The sequence below is a fragment of the Cherax quadricarinatus genome, chromosome 40 (assembly GCF_038502225.1).
Source record: "Cherax quadricarinatus isolate ZL_2023a chromosome 40, ASM3850222v1, whole genome shotgun sequence".
Taxonomy (NCBI): Eukaryota; Metazoa; Arthropoda; class Malacostraca; order Decapoda; family Parastacidae; genus Cherax; species Cherax quadricarinatus.
Genome location: NC_091331.1, coordinates 17,555,430 through 17,573,720, shown reverse-complemented (window position 1 = coordinate 17,573,720; position 18,291 = coordinate 17,555,430). Strand labels below are relative to the sequence as shown.

The window sequence follows — 18,291 nt, the reverse complement described above, 5'->3', positions numbered from 1 at the left end:
CAAAGGAACTATGCATGCTCTCTGCCAATCCCTAGGTACCTTACCCTCTTCCATACATTAAATAATTGCACCAACCACTCCAAAACTATATCCCCACCTGCTTTTAACATTTCTATCTTTATCCCATCAATCCCGGCTGCCTTACCCCCTTTCATTTTACCTACTGCCTCACGAACTTCCCCCACACTCACCCTATACACGAAATCACAGCTTCCCTATCTTCATCAACATTTAACAATTCCTCAAAATATTCCCTCCATCTTCCCAATACCTCTAACTCTCCATTTAATAACTCTCCTCTCCTATTTTTAACTGACAAATCCATTTGTTCTCTAGGCTTCCTTAACTTGTTAATCTCACTCCAAAACTTTTTCTTATTTTCAACAAAATTTGTTGATAACATCTCACCCACTCTCTCATTTGCTCTCTTTTTACATTGCTTCACCACTCTCTTAACCTCTCTCTTTTTCTCCATATACTCTTTCCTCCTTGCATCACTTCTACATTGTAAAAACTTCTCATATGCTAACTTTTTCTCCCTTACTACTCTCTTTATATCATCATTCCAACAATCGCTCCTCTTCCCTCCCGCACCCACTTTCCTGTAACCACAAACTTCTGCTGAACACTAACACTACATTTTTAAACCTACCCCATACCTCTTCGACCCCTTTGCCTATGCTCTCATTAGCCCATCTATCCTCCAATAGCTGTTTATATCTTACCCTAACTGCCTCCTCTTTTAGTTTATAAACCTTCACCTCTCTCTTCCCTGATGCTTCTATTCTCCTTGTATCCCATCTACCTTTTACTCTCAGTGTAGCTACAACTAGAAAGTGATCTGAAATATCTGTGGCCCCTCTATAAACATGTACATCCTGAAGTCTACTCAACAGTCTTTTATCTACCAAGGGGCTAGTAACCTCTTCTCCTGTATATATTACTAAATGTAAAAGGAGAAACTTTTGTTTTTCCTTTTGGGCCACCCCGCCTCAGTGGGATACGGCCGGTTTGTTGAAAGACATAATCCAACAAACTACTGTCATTTCGCCCTACATCATATCTTGTATACTTATTTATCCTCTTTTTCTTAGGATATGTATTACCTATAACTAAACCCCTTTCTATACAAAGTTCAATCAAAGGGCTCACATTATCATTTACACCTGGCACTCCAAACTTACCTACCACACCCTCTCTAAAAGTTTCTCCTACTTTAGCATTCAGGTCCCCTACTTGTACATATTTGTAATATCTTATTAAATGTTAATGTACCGGACGGTACTTAAGACTTATAAATGTGATATGTGCTTTCAGCACAATAATACTGTACACGAGAGAAGTGATTAATATTATTTTGATTACTGTGATTGATTTAATTTAATATGATATACCTCTAGACGATAATTAATAAATTTATTAAATTTTAATTTATCTAGTTAGTAGCCTTCCAGTTGTAATCCTGAAGCACTATTGAATCATACTGAATTCTAATGGATAATTGGACAAGGATACTGACTAATTGTTACGAAAACCCAGTAACAGGCTGGATGCTAGAAGGGCAGTCCTTTCTAGCATTCACTGGAGTTCTCTAAGCTTTTAGAATCGCATTTTTTGTAACAGTAAGCAACACAGACCCCAACTTATGCCTAGAACATATTAACTCTGTGGCACTCGAGGTATGCTCAAGACTTATTTCTTTGAAAAAAAGGAGGAGCAGATGTAAAATAGAAAGAGACAGGCGCTCCCTTTACAGGTGGCGGAAAAGTATAACAGAGAGGCTAAAAGAGGCCAATACAGTGGACCCCCGCCTTACGACATTAATCCGTTCCTGAGAGCTCATTGTAAGCTGAAATTATCGTTAGCTGAATTAATTTTCCCCATAAGAAATAATAGAAATCAAATTAATCCGTTCCTGACACCCCAAAGTATGAAAAAAAAAAAATTTTTTACCACATGAAATATTAATTTTAATACACACAAACTGAAGAAGACATGCACAATTACTACTCTACTAACTCTATTCTACTAAGAATAGAATACATGACACTTACCTTTATTGAAGATCTGGTGATGATTGATGGGATGGGAGGAGGGGAGTGTGTGGAAGTTATTGTTTAGAAGGGGAATCCCCTTCCATTAGGACTTGAGGTAGCAAGTCCTTTTCCGGGGTTACTTCCCTTCTTTTAATGCCACTAGGACCAGCTTGAGAGTCATTGGACCTCTGTTGCACAACAAATCTGTCCATAGAGCTCTGTACCTCCCGTTCCTTTAAGACTTTCCTAAAATGGGCCATAATATTGTCATTGTAAAGGTTGCGAACACGGCTTGCAGTAGCTGTGTCAGGGTGATTTTCAAACGTAAAGGTTTGCAGTTCAACCCACTTTGCACACATTTCCTTAATCTGTTTTTTCAATTCCATACTAATTCTCGCCCTTTTTACCACAAGGATGGCACTAGAAGCTTTCTTGGGGCCCATGATGACTTATTTTGCAGTTACAAGCACTAAAAACACTGGGATAATGTGAAATGTACCAAATGTATGCACAGATGCGAACGCACTGGCTGGCTTGTAAACACTGGCGCTGAGGCCACACGTGGGACGCGTCCCAGACGAATCACGTAAGGCAAGTTTTTTATCATGAGACAAGGCAAAATTTTTGCCTTCAAATGCTTCGTATGTTGGATTTAACGTAACGCGATGCGTTCATAAGGCGGGGGTCCACTGTACGTATATCTGAAATGCGTAGGGAGACACTGATCAGAGAAACAGCAAGCATCGAACTAAAGCTAAAGGAATCTTATAGGAGTCAGGAATTGCGAGAAGAACTAAAAGCCATAAATGAAATCGGAAGAAACCCAAAGTAGTATTCCTTTTCTCATGCCAAATCAAAGTCGAGAACAACATCCAGATTGGGCCCCTACTTAAACAAGATGGGTCCTACACAGATGAAAGCAAGGAAATGAGTGAGCTACTCAAGTCCCAACATGACTCAGTTTTTAGCAAGCCGCTAACCAGACTGAGAGTCGAAAATATAAATAATTTTTTATGAGAGAGCCACAGAATTTGGTAAAAACAAGCCCATCTGATGTTATCCTGACGCCAAGTGACTTCGAACAGGCGATAACTGTTATGCCCATGCACTCTGCCCCAGGGCCAGACTCATGGAACTCCGTGTTCATCAAGAACTGCAAGAAGCCCCTATCCCATGCTTTTACCATCCTATGGAGAGGGAGCATGGACACAGGGGTTGTCCCACAGTTACTAAAAACAACAGACATAGCCCCACTCCACAAAGGGGGCAGTAAAGCAATAGCAAAGAACTACAGACCGATAGCACTAACATCCCATATCTTAAAAATCTTTGAAAGGGTCCTAAGAAGCAAGATCGCCACCCATCTATATACCTATCAATTACACAACCCAGGGCAACATGGGTTTAGAGCAGGTCGCTCCTGTCTATCCCAACTACTGGATCACTATGACAAGGTCCTAGATGCACTAGAAGACAAAAAGAATGCAGACGTAATATATACAGACTTTGCAAAAGCCTTCGACAAGTGTGACAAAGGCATAATGGCGCACAAAATGTGTGCTAAAGGAATGACAGGAAAAGTTGGTAAACGGATCTATAATTTCCTCACAAACAGAACACAAAGAGTAGTAGTCAACAGAGTAAAGTCTGAGGCAGCTACGGCGAAAAGCTCTGTTCCACAAGGCACAGTACTCGCTCCCATCTTGTTTCTCATCCTCATATCTGACATAGACAAGGATGTCAGCCACAGTACCGTGTCTTCCTTTGCAGATGACACTCGAATCTGCATGACAGTGTCTTCCATTGCAGATACTGCAAGGCTCCAGGCGGACATCAACCAAATCTTTCAATGGGCTGCAGAAAACAATATGAAGTTCAACGACGAGAAATTTCAATTACTCCGACATGGTAAACATGAGGAAATCAAAACTTCATCAGAGTACAAAACAAATTCCGGCCACAAAATAGAGCGAAAAGCCAACATCAAAGACCTGGAAGTGATCATGTCAGAGGACCTTACCTTCAAGGACCATAACATTGTATTAATCGCATCTGCTAGAAAAATGACAGGATGGATAATGAGAACCTTCAAAACTAGGGATGCCAAGCCCATGATGACACTCTTCAGGTTGTTTGTTCTATTTAGGGTGGAATATTGCTGCACACTAACAGCATCTTTCAAGGCAGGCGAGATTGCTGACCTAGAAAATGTACAGAGAACCTTCACGGCGCTCATAACGGAGATAAAACACCTCAATTACTGGGAGCGCTTGAAGTTCCTGAACCTTTACTCTCTGGAATGCAGGCGGGAGAGATACATGATTGTATACACCTGGAAAATCCTAGAGGGACTAGTACCGAACTTGCACACAAAAATCACTCAAAATGAAAGCAAAAGACTCGGCAGACGATGCAACATCCCCCCAATGAAAAGCAGGGGTGTCACTAGCACGTTAAGAGACAACACAGTAAGTGTCATGGGCCCGAGACTGTTCAACTGCCTCCCAGCATACATAAGGGGGATTACCAATAGACCCCTGGCTGTCTTCAAGTAGGCACTGGACAAGCACCTAAAGTCGGTACCTGACCAGCTGGGCTGTGGCTCGTACGTTGGATTGCGTGCAGCCAACAGTAACAGCTCTGATCCACCACGAGGCCTGGTCATGGACCGGGCCAGGGGCACTGACCCCCGGAACTCTCTCCAGGTAAACTCCAGGTAAGATATTAGGGCTTGAGCTCATATTACATGAAAGTGAAATCAGAAAATACTTACATGTTATGAACCATCAAACTTTAAAGTGTTCAGTCCATAATGTGTGTGCATTCAAGACAATTGTAAAAACTTAAATGTGCTTGTAAAACACAAATTAAAATAAATTCTGTTAGGTTAACATTTGGGAAACAATACAGTTCATAAAATAGTTACCGATAAAAACTGGAAAATTTATCAAACAAACAAAAGAAGACAGGAGAGAAAGGCGAGCTAAAACTTCCTTAGCATGTACTACATAAACAGCTGGGGTGCAAAAAACAAAGTAGATGAACTAAGACTCAGTGTAGGTGCAAGACATAGATATAAACCATACCACGGGCGGGACATAAACTCACAGTTAGAGAGTCGTAAAACTCCAGACCGACGCGTTAAGTCACTGGGCCAACTGGCTACAATAAGATTCGCCCATGGTATGGTTTGTTTGCAATCGAGGTGACCAAGCTGACTTGAATAACTATAGACCAATATCTAACTTACCAATGCTCTCTAAAATCCTTGAAAAATTAATTCATAGACGGACCTATTCCTACCTCGTCTCACAGAACGTATTAAACCCTTGTCAGTTTGGATTAAGAAATAATAAAAGCACAAATGACGCTATCATACACATGCTAGAACTAATATATACCGCACTTGAAAAGAAAGAAATCCCGCTGGGCATTTTCATTGATTTACATAAAGCTTTCGATACAGTCGACCATGAACTACTGTACTCCAAATTAAAGCACTATGGTATCAGAGGCCACTCCCTCAACTACCTAAAGTCATACCTTAGTAACAGAACTCAATATGTGTATGCAAATGATGCAAACTCCTCCACCCAACCAATCACAATAGGAGTTCCACAAGGAAGCGTCCTTGGACCACTCCTCTTTCTCATCTACATCAATGATCTACCGAATGCATCACAGCTACTCAAACCCATATTATTTGCATATGACACTACATATGTATTTTCCCACCCAAACGCAGTCATACTAGCAAACACAGTCAATGCTGAATTACAGAAAATATCTGCCTGGATGATGACTAACAAACTTACCCTGAACACTGATAAAACCTATTTCATTCAGTTTGGAAACAAAGCTGCAAATGATCCAATTAACATTACGCTAAATGGATCATCAGTCACAAGACTCACAGAGGGAAAATTACTAGGTATCCACCTTGACAGTAGCCTTAAGTTCCGGACACACATACAACAAATCACCAAGAAAATCTCCAAGACTGTAGGCATACTATCAAAGATAAGGTACTACATTCCACAATCAGCTCTCCTGGCACTGTACCATTCACTCATATACCCTTATCTTACATATGGAATTTGTGCATGGGGATCAACAACATCCAATCACCTAAAACCCCTAATAACCCAGCAAAAGGCAGCAGTAAGAATGATAACAAATTCCCACTCCCGCCAGCATACTCCACCAATTTTCAAAAGTCTGAATCTACTTACCATTAAGAACATCCATACTTATTCATGTGCCTACTACATACACAGAATACACGCAAATATAAACCCCCACTCAAACTTTTCCTCACCAACCTAAACAGGACACATGACCACAACACAAGACACAGATCTCTTTTTGATACACCTCGTGTCCATATCACACTGTGTAAAAACTCTATGCACATAAAGGGCCCCAAAATATGGAATTCATTACCAGAAGATATTAAAGTTTTTCTTCTTCTCTTTTTTAGTAAATGTTTACAGGAGAAGGGGTTACTAGCCCATTGCTCCCGGCATTTTAGTTGCCTTATACGACACGCATGGCTTACGGAGGAAAGATTCTTTTCCACTTCCCCATGGACAATAGAAGAAATAAAGAAGAACAAGAGCTATTTAGAAAAAGGAGAAAAACCTAGATGTATGTATATATATATATATGCATGTGTGTGTCTGTGAAGTGTGGCCAAACTGTAAGTAGGAGTAGCAAGATATCCCTGTTATCTAGTGTGTTTATGAGACAGAAAAAGACACAAGCAATCCTACCATCATGTAAAACAGTTACAGGTTTCTGTTTCACAGTCATCTGGCAGGACGGTAGTACTTCCCTGGGTGGTTGCTGTCTACCAACCTACTACCTACTACTCTGAAGGAGGGGTGTTAATGTTGCAGTTTAAAAACTGTAGTGTAAAGCACCCTTCTGGCAAGACAGTGATGGAGTGAATGATGGTGAAAGTTTTTCTTTTTCGGGCCACCCTGCCTTGGCAGGAATTGGCCAGTGTGTTAATAAAAAAAAAAAAAAAAAAAGATATTAAAGTAACCCAGTCTGAAAATCAATTTAAGACTCTTCTCAAAAGCCACTTAATCACCCTAGACTAAATGCTGAATACTGAGAATACATTTACTCACCTATGTACTCCCACATCATAACTGAAACAATCACACTGAACCTTTTATCCATTGTTGACAGGAATATAATTGAATCATTGTTTTTCACAAAAGCATTTTAGAATATAAATACGTATATCTTTGTATTATACAAATTTTGATTCATTTATAATTAATATTCTACTGTACAACTATGAAATAATTACTATAATACTTACATAATGCCAAGGCATAATAGAGGCTCTCTTTGCATTGCAACCCACTATTGTATATACACAATCTCAATGTACTGTTTGCAAAGACATTAAATAAATAAATAAATAGTATGCAGTACCAACAATACCACCAGTCCGATGACATTCTTCTTTGCAAATATACAGGGTCTAAAGCCAGCAACAAACAACAAAATACCTTTCATCCGTGGACTGCTTGCAGAGGCAAAGGCAATGTTCGCGGCTTTCACTGAGACCCACATAAAGGATCACTTGGACAACGAAATATGGATCCCAGGTTACAACCTATACAGATGTGACAGAGTGAACAGGCACAAGGGGAAGGGTTGGCCTGGACATTGCAGAGTCACTTGTTTGCACAGAACTGCTAAATGCCTCAAATGATGTAGTGGAAGTTTTAGCAGTAAAGGTCGAGAACCAAAACCTAGTCATAGTGGTAGTCTACAAGCCTCCGGATGCAACATCCCAGCAATTCCAGGAACAGCTGCTAAAAATTGACCACTGTCTGGAAAATCTTCCAGCTCCTGCACCAAACATCTTGCTCCTGGGGGACTTCAACTTAAGGCACCTAAAATGGAGGAATATAGCAAATAATATTGTAGCAGTAATAACACCAGGAGGCAGCTCTGATGAAAACTCACACTCAAGCGAGCTTTTAAATCTCTGCACAAAATTCAATTTAACCCTTTGACTGTCGAAGGGCCCAATCCTTAAGTTGCTCCTGGTGTCGCAAAATATTCGAAAAAAAAAAATTATTTTTTCTTATGAAATGATAGAGAATCTTTTCCCGATGGTAAAGACACCAAAAAAACGAAATTTGATGGAAAACTGACGGAATTACGCTCTCGCGAAGTTAGCGACTTCGGCGATATTTAAAAATCGGCAATTTCGCCCACTTTGAGCCCTATTTTCGGCTAATTCCGTTATTCCAGTCAACCAAACTCATAACTATTTCTTCAGAACTCTATTTTTTCTATCGATTGGGCACAAGAAACTGCCCATTTACCGATTTCAACTACCCAATAACATGGTCAGAAATTTGCAATTTGGCCAATTTCACGAAAATTAAAAAATACGACAATTTCAAAATAAGGTCCAGAATGAACAATGCAGACATTCCTGGCTCTAAAATAAGATTTTCTTTGTTCATCAGTCATGTCTCCAGGTCCCTGTGATATTACTCTTGCTTTTTATTTTGAAATTTTATTCAAACAAAAAATAGAAGATTTACTGTTATGCAGACTACTGCAATACTGTAATAATTGTAAAAATTACATCAACCCATTCATGACTGCGTATTAGAATGGCTATTTGGACATTTATTGGACAATGACATCATTTGTTTACTTTTGAACATCGGCAAAAATCAAACATTTCCTGTAATTTGTGCTCCATTTCCAGGTTCTTTTTATAGTAAAATTAATCAAAATCACCTCCATTTCTATAATATAGTTTCCATTCTATCAAATGAGACCATGAAAACGAGAATACAACCACAAATACTATACGAAAATAGACCACAAAGTCGGCATTTTAATTAAAAAAAACGGTCGGAGTTTTTTTTTTCTCATTATGCACTGCGTGCTCCAGGATTTTTTTTATGTGGTGCACACTGACCACACAGACCCATTCTCTCACATGTGGGCCTACTAGCTTTCTCCTGCCTGATTTGAAGCCGCTAGAATTTATGAGTATATATACGTCAAACACGGTACCTCACAAACGTATATATACGGCCGCGACAGTCAAAGGGTTAAACCAGCAAATAATAGAGCCTACTAGACTGGAGAATACACTAGACCTCATCTTCACTAACAATGATGATCTGATAAGAAATGTCACCATATCAAAAACAATATACTCAGATCACAACATAATTGAGGTTCAGACATGTATGCGTGGAGCCCCAGACCGACATAATGAGACTAGTCACGAGGGAGCATTCACCAAATTCAACTACAATAACAAAAACAAAGTGGGACCAAGTAAACCAAGTCCTAACTGATATAAGCTGGTAAGATATACTAAGCAACACAGACCCCAACTTATGCCTAGAACAGATTAACTTGGTGGCACTCGATGTATGCACAAGGCTTATTCCTCTAAGAAAAAGGAGGAGTAGATGTAAAATAGAAAGAGACAGGCGCTCCCTTTACAGGCGACAGAAAAGAATAACAGAGCAGCTAAAAGAGGTCAATATATCTGAAATGCGTAGGGAGACACTGGTCAGAGAAATAGCAAGCATCGAACTTAAGCTAAAGGAATCTTATAGGAGTCAGGAATCGCGGGAAGAACTAAAAGCCATAAATGAAATCGAAAGAAACCCAAAGTATTTCTTCTCCTATGCCAAATCAAAGTTGAGAACAATGTCCAGTATTGGGCCCCTACTTAAACAAGATGGGTCCTACACAGATGACAGCAAGGAAATGAGTGAGCTACTCAAGTCCCAATATGACTCAGTTTTTAGCAAGCCGCTAACCAGACAGAGTCGAAGATCAAAATGAATTTTTTATGAGAGAGCCACAAAATTTGGTTAACACAAGCCTATCCGATGTTATCCTGACGCCAAATGACTTCGAACAGGCGATAAATGACATGCCCATGCACTCTGCCCCAGGGCCAGACTCATGGAACTCCGTGTTCATCAAGAACTGCAAGAAGCCCCTATCACGAGCCTTTTCCATCCTATGGAGAGGGAACATGGACGCGGGGGTCGTCCCACAGTTACTAAAAACAACAGACATAGCCCCACTCCACAAAGGGGGCAGTAAAGCAACAGCAAAGAACTACAGACCGATAGCACTAACATCCCATATCATAAAAATCTTTGAAAGGGTCCTAAGAAGCAAGATCACCACCCATTTAGAAACCCATCAGTTACACAACCCAGGGCAACATGGGTTTAGAACAGGTTGCTCCTGTCTGTCTCAACTATTGGATCACTACAACAAGGTCCTAAATGCACTAGAAGATAAAAAGAATGCAGATGTAATATATACAGACTTTGCAAAAGCCTTCGACAAGTGTGACCATGGCGTAATAGCGCACAAAATGCGTGCTAAAGGAATAACAGGAGAAGTCGGTCGATGGATCTATAATTTCCTCACTAACAGAACACAGAGAGTAGTCGTCAACAGAGTAAAGTCCGAGGCAGCTACGGTGAAAAGCTCTGTTCCACAAGGCACAGTACTCGCTCCCATCTTGTTCCTCATCCTCATATCCGACATAGACAAGGATGTCAGCCACAGCACCGTGTCTTCCTTTGCAGATGACACCCGAATCTGCATGACAGTGTCTTCCATTGCAGACACTGCAAGGCTCCAGGCGGACATCAACCGAATCTTTCAGTGGGCTGCAGAAAACAATATGAAGTTCAACGATGAGAAATTTCAATTACTCAGATATGGTAAACATGAGGAAATTAAATCTTCATCAGAGTACAAAACAAATTCTGGCCACAAAATAGAGCAAAACACCAACGTCAAAGACCTAGGAGTGATCATGTCGGAGGATCTCACCTTCAAGGACCATAACATTGTATCAATCGCATCTGCTAGAAAAATGACAGGATGGATAATGAGAACCTTCAAAACTACGGAGGCCAAGCCCATGATGACACTCTTCAGGTCACTTGTTCTATTTAAGCTGGAATATTGCTGCACACTAACAGCACCTTTCAAGGCAGGTGAAATTGCCGACCTAGAAAATGTACAGAGAACCTTCACGGCGCGCATAACGGAGATAAAACACCTCAATTACTGGGAGCGCTTGAGGTTCCTAAAACTGTATTCCCTGGAACGCAGGCGGGAGAGATACATGATTATATACACCTGGAAAATCCTAGAGGGACTAGTACCGAACTTGCACACGAAAATCACTCACTACGAAAGCAAAAGACTTGGCAGACGATGCAACATCCCCCCAATGAAAAGCAGGGGTGTCACTAGCACGTTAAGAGACCATACAATAAGTGTCAGGGGCCCCGAGACCGTTCAACGGCCTCCCAGCATACATAAGGGGGATTACCAACAGACCCCTGGCAGTCTTCAAGCTGGCACTGGACAAGCACCTAAAGTCGGTTCCTGACCAGCCGGGCTGTGGCTCGTACGTTGGTTTGCGTGAAGCCAGCAGCAACAGCCTGGTTGATCAGGCTCTGATCCACCAGGAGGCCTGGTCACAGACCGGGCCGCGGGGGTGTTGACCCCCGGAACTCTCTCCAGGTAAACTCCAGGTAAATGTATGTGCAATTTACACAAGTACTACGTACAATTAAACAAATCTAAGGTGATTACAAATGTCTTACACAGCAGTATGTTGTGTATGTAAATTATGTAGGATAGCCCAAGTCACAGAAAGTGACTTATTTCCACTGAATGAGTGAAACAAACTGATATAAACCTCATTAATTAGTACTGACAAAGTGGTTTAAAAAGACATGCTTCAGCACTCGGTCTTCAATCATTCTCAAGTGATCAAGATCCCAGGACTGAAACTTTTTCAAATAAATAGTACATATGGTACGAAGTCTCAGGAAATGTCACTGAGGTAAGAACTTTGGGCAAGTACCCTTTAGCTCACTTCCTGAACTGGCTCATGCTAGGACTGGCTTTGACACATTCAAGTAATCCATTCCACTCGTTTATTCCTGCATAATTTTAAAAAGGTGTTTAAACGTGACCACCTTTGTAGAACGTACAGTGGAGGCCAGTCCTCAAACACCTGTTATTATACAGCAATAAAGAAGCAGAATGGATTGCCTGAATATGTTAAAACCAGTCCAAGCATGAGCCAATTCAGGAAGAGCTAGAAAGTACCTAATGAATGAAGCTAAAGAAAGGGAGAGTGATTTCTTGTATAGTTAACATTTGTGTACCTATTACTGTAAGCTGATCCGTTCTATTTAATGTTCATGTAAATAATTCAGTTCAGTTTATTCCTGTGTGGTGTCCCTTGACCTCATAAGCAACACTCTTACCTCACACACTGAGTGTCCGTGGTTCGATCCCCAGCAAGGGTGACAACAATGAGTCTTTCCTTATGCCTATTGTTCCCGTTCACTTAACAGGCAAGTACAGTGGTCCCTCGTTTTTCGTAATTAATCCGTTCCTAGAGGAGCTACTATAAACGAAATTTACGATTTGTTTATCAATTTTCCCATAAGAAATAATGTAAATATAATTAATCCGTTTCTGACACTCAGAAGTATTAAAACAAAAAAAATTTTTACATGAAATACACATGTAGTACATAAACAATACAATGGGAAATGATGAATGAAGCATTAACAGCATAACACTTACCTTTATTGGAGATTCTTCTTAGTGTATGGGAGACTGGAGGAGGAGAAAGATTGGATTGTTTACAGTTTGGAAGGGGAATCCCCTTCCAGCAACACCTCAGGTACCAATTGCTTCTCTGGGGTTGCTTGTCTTCTCTGTTTCTTAATGCCACTAGGACCACCTTGAGAGTCACTCTAGTCCTGTCTCGCAAAGTAACTGTGGAGAGAGCTCTATTTCTGGCGTCTCTTTAACACTTCCCTAAAATAGCCCAAGACTTTGTCACTGTACATATTTCTCACCTTCTTTACCACAGGCTTGGCACTAGGAACTTTCTTTGGAGCCATGGTAGCTTATTTAGTACTTGCAAGCACTAAAATGAGTGGATTATGAAATATTTCATAGGAGCACTTGAGGGACCTTCACTCACTGGTAAACAATGCCAGACTGGCTAGGTAGGGAGGCCTCCCCGGCTCACATCGTGCGTAAACGTCCTGGACGAACTACTATTCACGAGTCAACCTATGAAAAGCGAGTCCATGTTTATACAAAAATACCCCTATGATTGGCGAAATTTACGATTGCCGAGAACTATGAAAAGCGAGGGACCACTGTAGGTACCTGGGTGTTACTCAACTGGTGTGGTCACATCCTGAGGGACAAGATTTATAGACCCCCATAGGTAATCACAGATAGCACAACAGACCACTACCCTACCTTCCTCTTGACAAACATTAGTAAACCACCACTTGAATACAACAAAGTCTCATTTAGACTCCATGATGAGGCCTCAATAAGGAAGTTCACAGCAGACCTAGAGACTGTTGACTGGCCTACAGAATTCTCCAAGGCCAATGGTATTGACGACTGGACAGACATTTTTCTTAACAAATTACTTAGACTATACAACAAACATTGTCCTATAAAAACGAAACAGATCACAAACAAACGGCTTGGTTGCCCATGGCTAACCAGCACCACTCTGAAATCCATTGATAAGAAACACCAATATGAAAAGCAATATAGACAGGGCTTAATACACAAAGATATTCTTAAACACTATTCATCAGTCCTCACCAAAGTAATAAAGAAAGCCAAACAACTATACTACTCCAGTAGATTCACTGACACAAGAGGAGATATAAAAAATACCTGGAAAACACTCTCAGATTCTAGGGAACCACAAACTGAAAAAAAAACAAGAATACTGTCCTAACTAAACCTAATGAAACACCACTGCAACCCACCGACACAGCTAACAAGATAAACGACTTCTTCTCAACCATAGGTTCTAATCTCGCCAATAAAATCCCACATACCAATGCCCATGCCGGGGACTACCTAGATGGGAATTTCCCAAATTCCTTCTATCTTGCTCCAACTGAGCCCACGGAAGTCACCGAGATTATAAAGTCACTTAAAAATAACTCAGGGAATTTGTCTCATGTCCCACCATTATTGTACAAGAGAGTGGCCCATGTCCTCTCGCATACTATCTCAATGCTTTTTAACAAGTCACTAGAAGCTAGCACCTTCCCGAAACTACTCAAGACGGCAAGGGTTACACCAATACATAAAGGTGGTGACCCTACAGATTTAAACAATATCAAAAGGCCAATATCAAACTTACCATTGCTATCCAAAATCTTTGAGAAACTTGTGCACAGGAGACTGGATTCATTTATAACATCACAAAACATACTCAACCCCTGCCAATTTGGATACAGGAAAAATAAAAGCACTAACAATGCAATTATAAAAATGCTAGATCTGCTTTACACAGCATTGGAAAATAAGGAATATCCACTAGGAATTTTTATTGACCTAAGAAAAGCTTTTGACACAGTAGACCACGGCATCCTACTCCACAAACGACCATTATGGTATAAGAGGCCATGCGCTTGCATATTTCAAATCTTACCTTACTAATAGGTATCAGTATGTCACCATTAAAGACACAGCATCAACAACACAGCCACTTGATACTGGAGTTCCGCAAGGAAGTGTCCTTGGTCCTTTGCTCTTCCTCATATACATCAATGATCTTCCAAACGTATCTCGACACCTGAACCCCATTCTCTTTGCTGACGACACGACTTAATGTCATCTCTCACCCTAATCTTGCAACCCTCAACACCATTGTTAATGAGGAGCTGATCAAAATATCGACTTGGATGACAGCCAATAAACTTATGCTTAACGTTGACAAAACCTACTACATTATGTTTGGTAGCAGAGCAGGAGATGCGCAAATTAACATTAAGATCGACAACACTCTAATTACCAGGCATAATGAGGGCAAATTCCTAGGCCTATACCTCGACAACAACCTGAACTTCAGCACCCATATCCAACACATAACCAAAAAAGTATCCAAAACGGTTGGGATCCTCTCCAAGATACGATACTACGTGCCGCAAACTGCCCTTCTCACACTATACCATTCACTTATATATCCATACCTCACCTATGCTATCTGTGCTTGGGGTTCAACTGCAGCAACACACCTAAAGCCAATAATAACAACAAAAAGCCGCAGTAAGAATAATCACTAAATCCCATCCCTGGCAGCACCCCCCCCCCCCACTCTTCATAGATCTAAACTTACTCCCTGTTCAGTACATCCACACTTACTACTGTGCAATCTACATCTACAGGACCTTAAATTCCAATATTAACCTTGACCTAAAACGCTTTCTTGATAGTTGTGACAGAACCCACAGGCACAACACCAGACACAAACATCTCTATGACATTCCCCGTGTCCGACTAAACCTTTACAAAAATTCAATGCATGTCAAAGGCCCTAAAATCTGGAACACCCTACCTGAAAATTCCAAAACTGCAGACACATTCATCACCTTTAAAACTACCATCAGAAAACATCTTATCTCCCTGATACACCCTGTCAACTAATAATACGAATACCACCTGGTGGTTCACACTTACACTCACTCACCCATTTGACCATAAACAGAAATATCAATCTCAATCTCAAAATAATGAATCTTAACTAGTCATAAGTTGGCCTGTGATACTCCAATACTGAAACTATGTATAGTGCCAAAACAAAAGCATTCACATTGCTAAACTCACAACTAGTATTTAGTCACTTAGCCATAATACCAACTTATCTCATAATTTTGTAACATTTTAAACTTAAGATTTAATATAAGTCTGCCCGAAATGCCTAGCCATGCTAGGCGTTCTAGTGGTACACTCTGTAATTATTATCTTACTACATGTAAACCACACAATAACCAAATTCTGTAAACTCAGCATTGTAATACTTATAGAGAATAAAAGTTTGAATTTGAATTTGAATAAGAGACAGTTGTCAATGATGCACTGACTTTATTGAATTATCCTGAGTGGCTAACCCTCAGGGGTTAAAAATCCAAACAAAATCTTATCAATCTCTTCTTATCTTATTGCTCTTCCTTTTACATACTTTAAATGACTTTTCACAGCTGAATTACTTAGCTGTTTTAATTTTTAGGGTTAAGTTTAGTTTAAGTTTAATATGTTTATTATGCACCCGATACCCATCCTGTGAGCGGTAGTCAAAAGATTACAGAGGTACATAATGGGTCCAGGGACTGGGCCTCAAAGTTTTGATAGCTGAGCAAGTTACAGAGGTATATGACTGATTTCAAATTAAGCTTATTTAGGTACAGGTACACATAAGTAATACAATTATCATACATAGTTTAACACACTTCACCTGTCTAGACTTATGTAGTCTTTAAGTATTAGGTTAAGTCTGCCTCGGCATGATAGTGGTGTCCCGTAGCTCGATCACTAGCCCACTCAGCTCACACACTGAGGTCCAGAGTTCAAATCCCCAGTACAGCTGGATAACATTAGGACGTGTTTCCATAAGACACCTGCTGTCCATGTTCAACCATCAGTATAAAATGGGTACCTGGGAGTTAGTGGACTGGTGTGGGTCGCATTATGGGACAAAATAGACCTAATTTGCCTGACATGCTGTGCATAACAACTGGATTTCTATATAGTAATATGTCATTGATGTCAGCTAGGACTGTATACCTGTACCTGTGCTTGTAGAAATAAAATTATTATTAATTATTATTATTATTATGATTATTATTAATATTATTATTTGTACCAATCAGATTATAAAATGTAAATACACATTGTAAGCTTTACAAAGAGATCAAAAATCTTATTTTTTATTTTGATTTTTGTGTGTAAAATTACCTAATTTATTATAATCATGGGGGAGCACTAAACCCGTAGGATTATACAGCACATGTGGGGAGGGATGGAAGGTATTGAGACTCAATTCAATTAAGTGGAGCACAGATGTTTCCTAGATCAAGAGCCTCTTACCAGCATCAAGGAACCTCCCTTGAGGTGTAAATTACTTAAGATAACCAAACAACAAAAGTCAGACAGTTTTGTATATTACAAGGACCCCAACGAAAACAAGTCACTTTGTCTAATTCTGGGTGGTTATTCTAGGTAATTTACACACATGTTACTATGTATGATAATTGTAATTACTGTACATAAATTTGTAACTATACTTATGGAACCTGTACCTAAATAAACTTTCTTATTAAGGGGACATAAGTGGATGAGTTAAGACTTACTTAGCATGGGCTAGTAGGCCTATTGCAGTGTTCCTTCATTTTTGTAAATAAAACTCAAAATGCGAGCTATGACAGTCTTATTGACTTACTGGTTGGTAGTCTATCAGTGTATTACCACTCCTCCATTCTTGTGTAAACAATTAAGGAACTAGACAGAAATAAGTCACATTGTTTGACTTGATTGGGTTACCCTATGTTAAGTTGTACATTACGATAGAGCAACACTGAAAAAAATAAAACTTACTTAAGAGAAAGATAAATATTAGAGAGGTGTTGCCAGCAGCAGGTGGTCACTCTGGTGCCTCCATCACCTCACCTGATCTAACAACCAGTGTAACACATTACCATAACTATGTATAGTGCCAAAACAAAAGCATTCACATTGCTAAACTCACAAACTAGTATTTAGTCACTTAGCCATAATACCAACTTACCTCATAATTTTGTAATATTTTAAACTTAAGATTTAATTTAAGTCTGCCCGAAATGCCTAGCCATCCTAGGTGTTCTAGTGGTACACTCTAATTATTATTTTACTACATGTAAACCACACAATAACCAAATTCTGTAAACTCAGCATTGTAATCCTTATAGAGAATAAACTTTGAATGTAACATTACAAATAAACAAGACAAAAATTCGCTGTCTATATTCATTAGTTATACAAAACCCACTAATCATTTAAAAACAAGCATATACATTTTTAAAATGGAGTTGGATAATGAGGTTACAATGCACACGGACTGGACCCATCATGCACCTCTTGTAATCTTTTGATAACTAAATGTCCAACCTAAAAGCCTACGTAATGTAGTGCATGTTTTGCTCCATTATTGTTCAAATCTCGTAGTACAATCTCTTAGTAATTAAATAATCAACTACCTCATTTTGTGATTTTACTAGTAAGCATAACTCACCTTATCTAATTTTCTTATTTACTATTGTTTGCTTAAATATTAGCTGAATCGATACTTTCTCTGTCCATATTACTACCTATTTTTTTAAATACTATC

At 39.7% G+C, this 18,291-nt stretch overlaps 1 protein-coding gene across 4 annotated transcripts in view; it reads right to left on the bottom strand.

Annotated features, from left to right (window-relative positions):
* The window catches only part of LOC128687410 (uncharacterized), a gene marked incomplete at its 3' end in the record, with an annotated part of 165,677 nt that extends 147,811 nt beyond the window's left edge, over positions 1-17,866 (bottom strand). The window contains 1 exon segment of one of the 4 annotated variants that reach the window (XM_070092752.1): positions 17,713-17,866. In XM_070092752.1, the coding sequence (XP_069948853.1) occupies positions 17,713-17,717 (5 nt within the window). 4 annotated transcript variants of the gene reach the window in all.
* Positions 17,867-18,291: the final 425 nt, after the last annotated feature.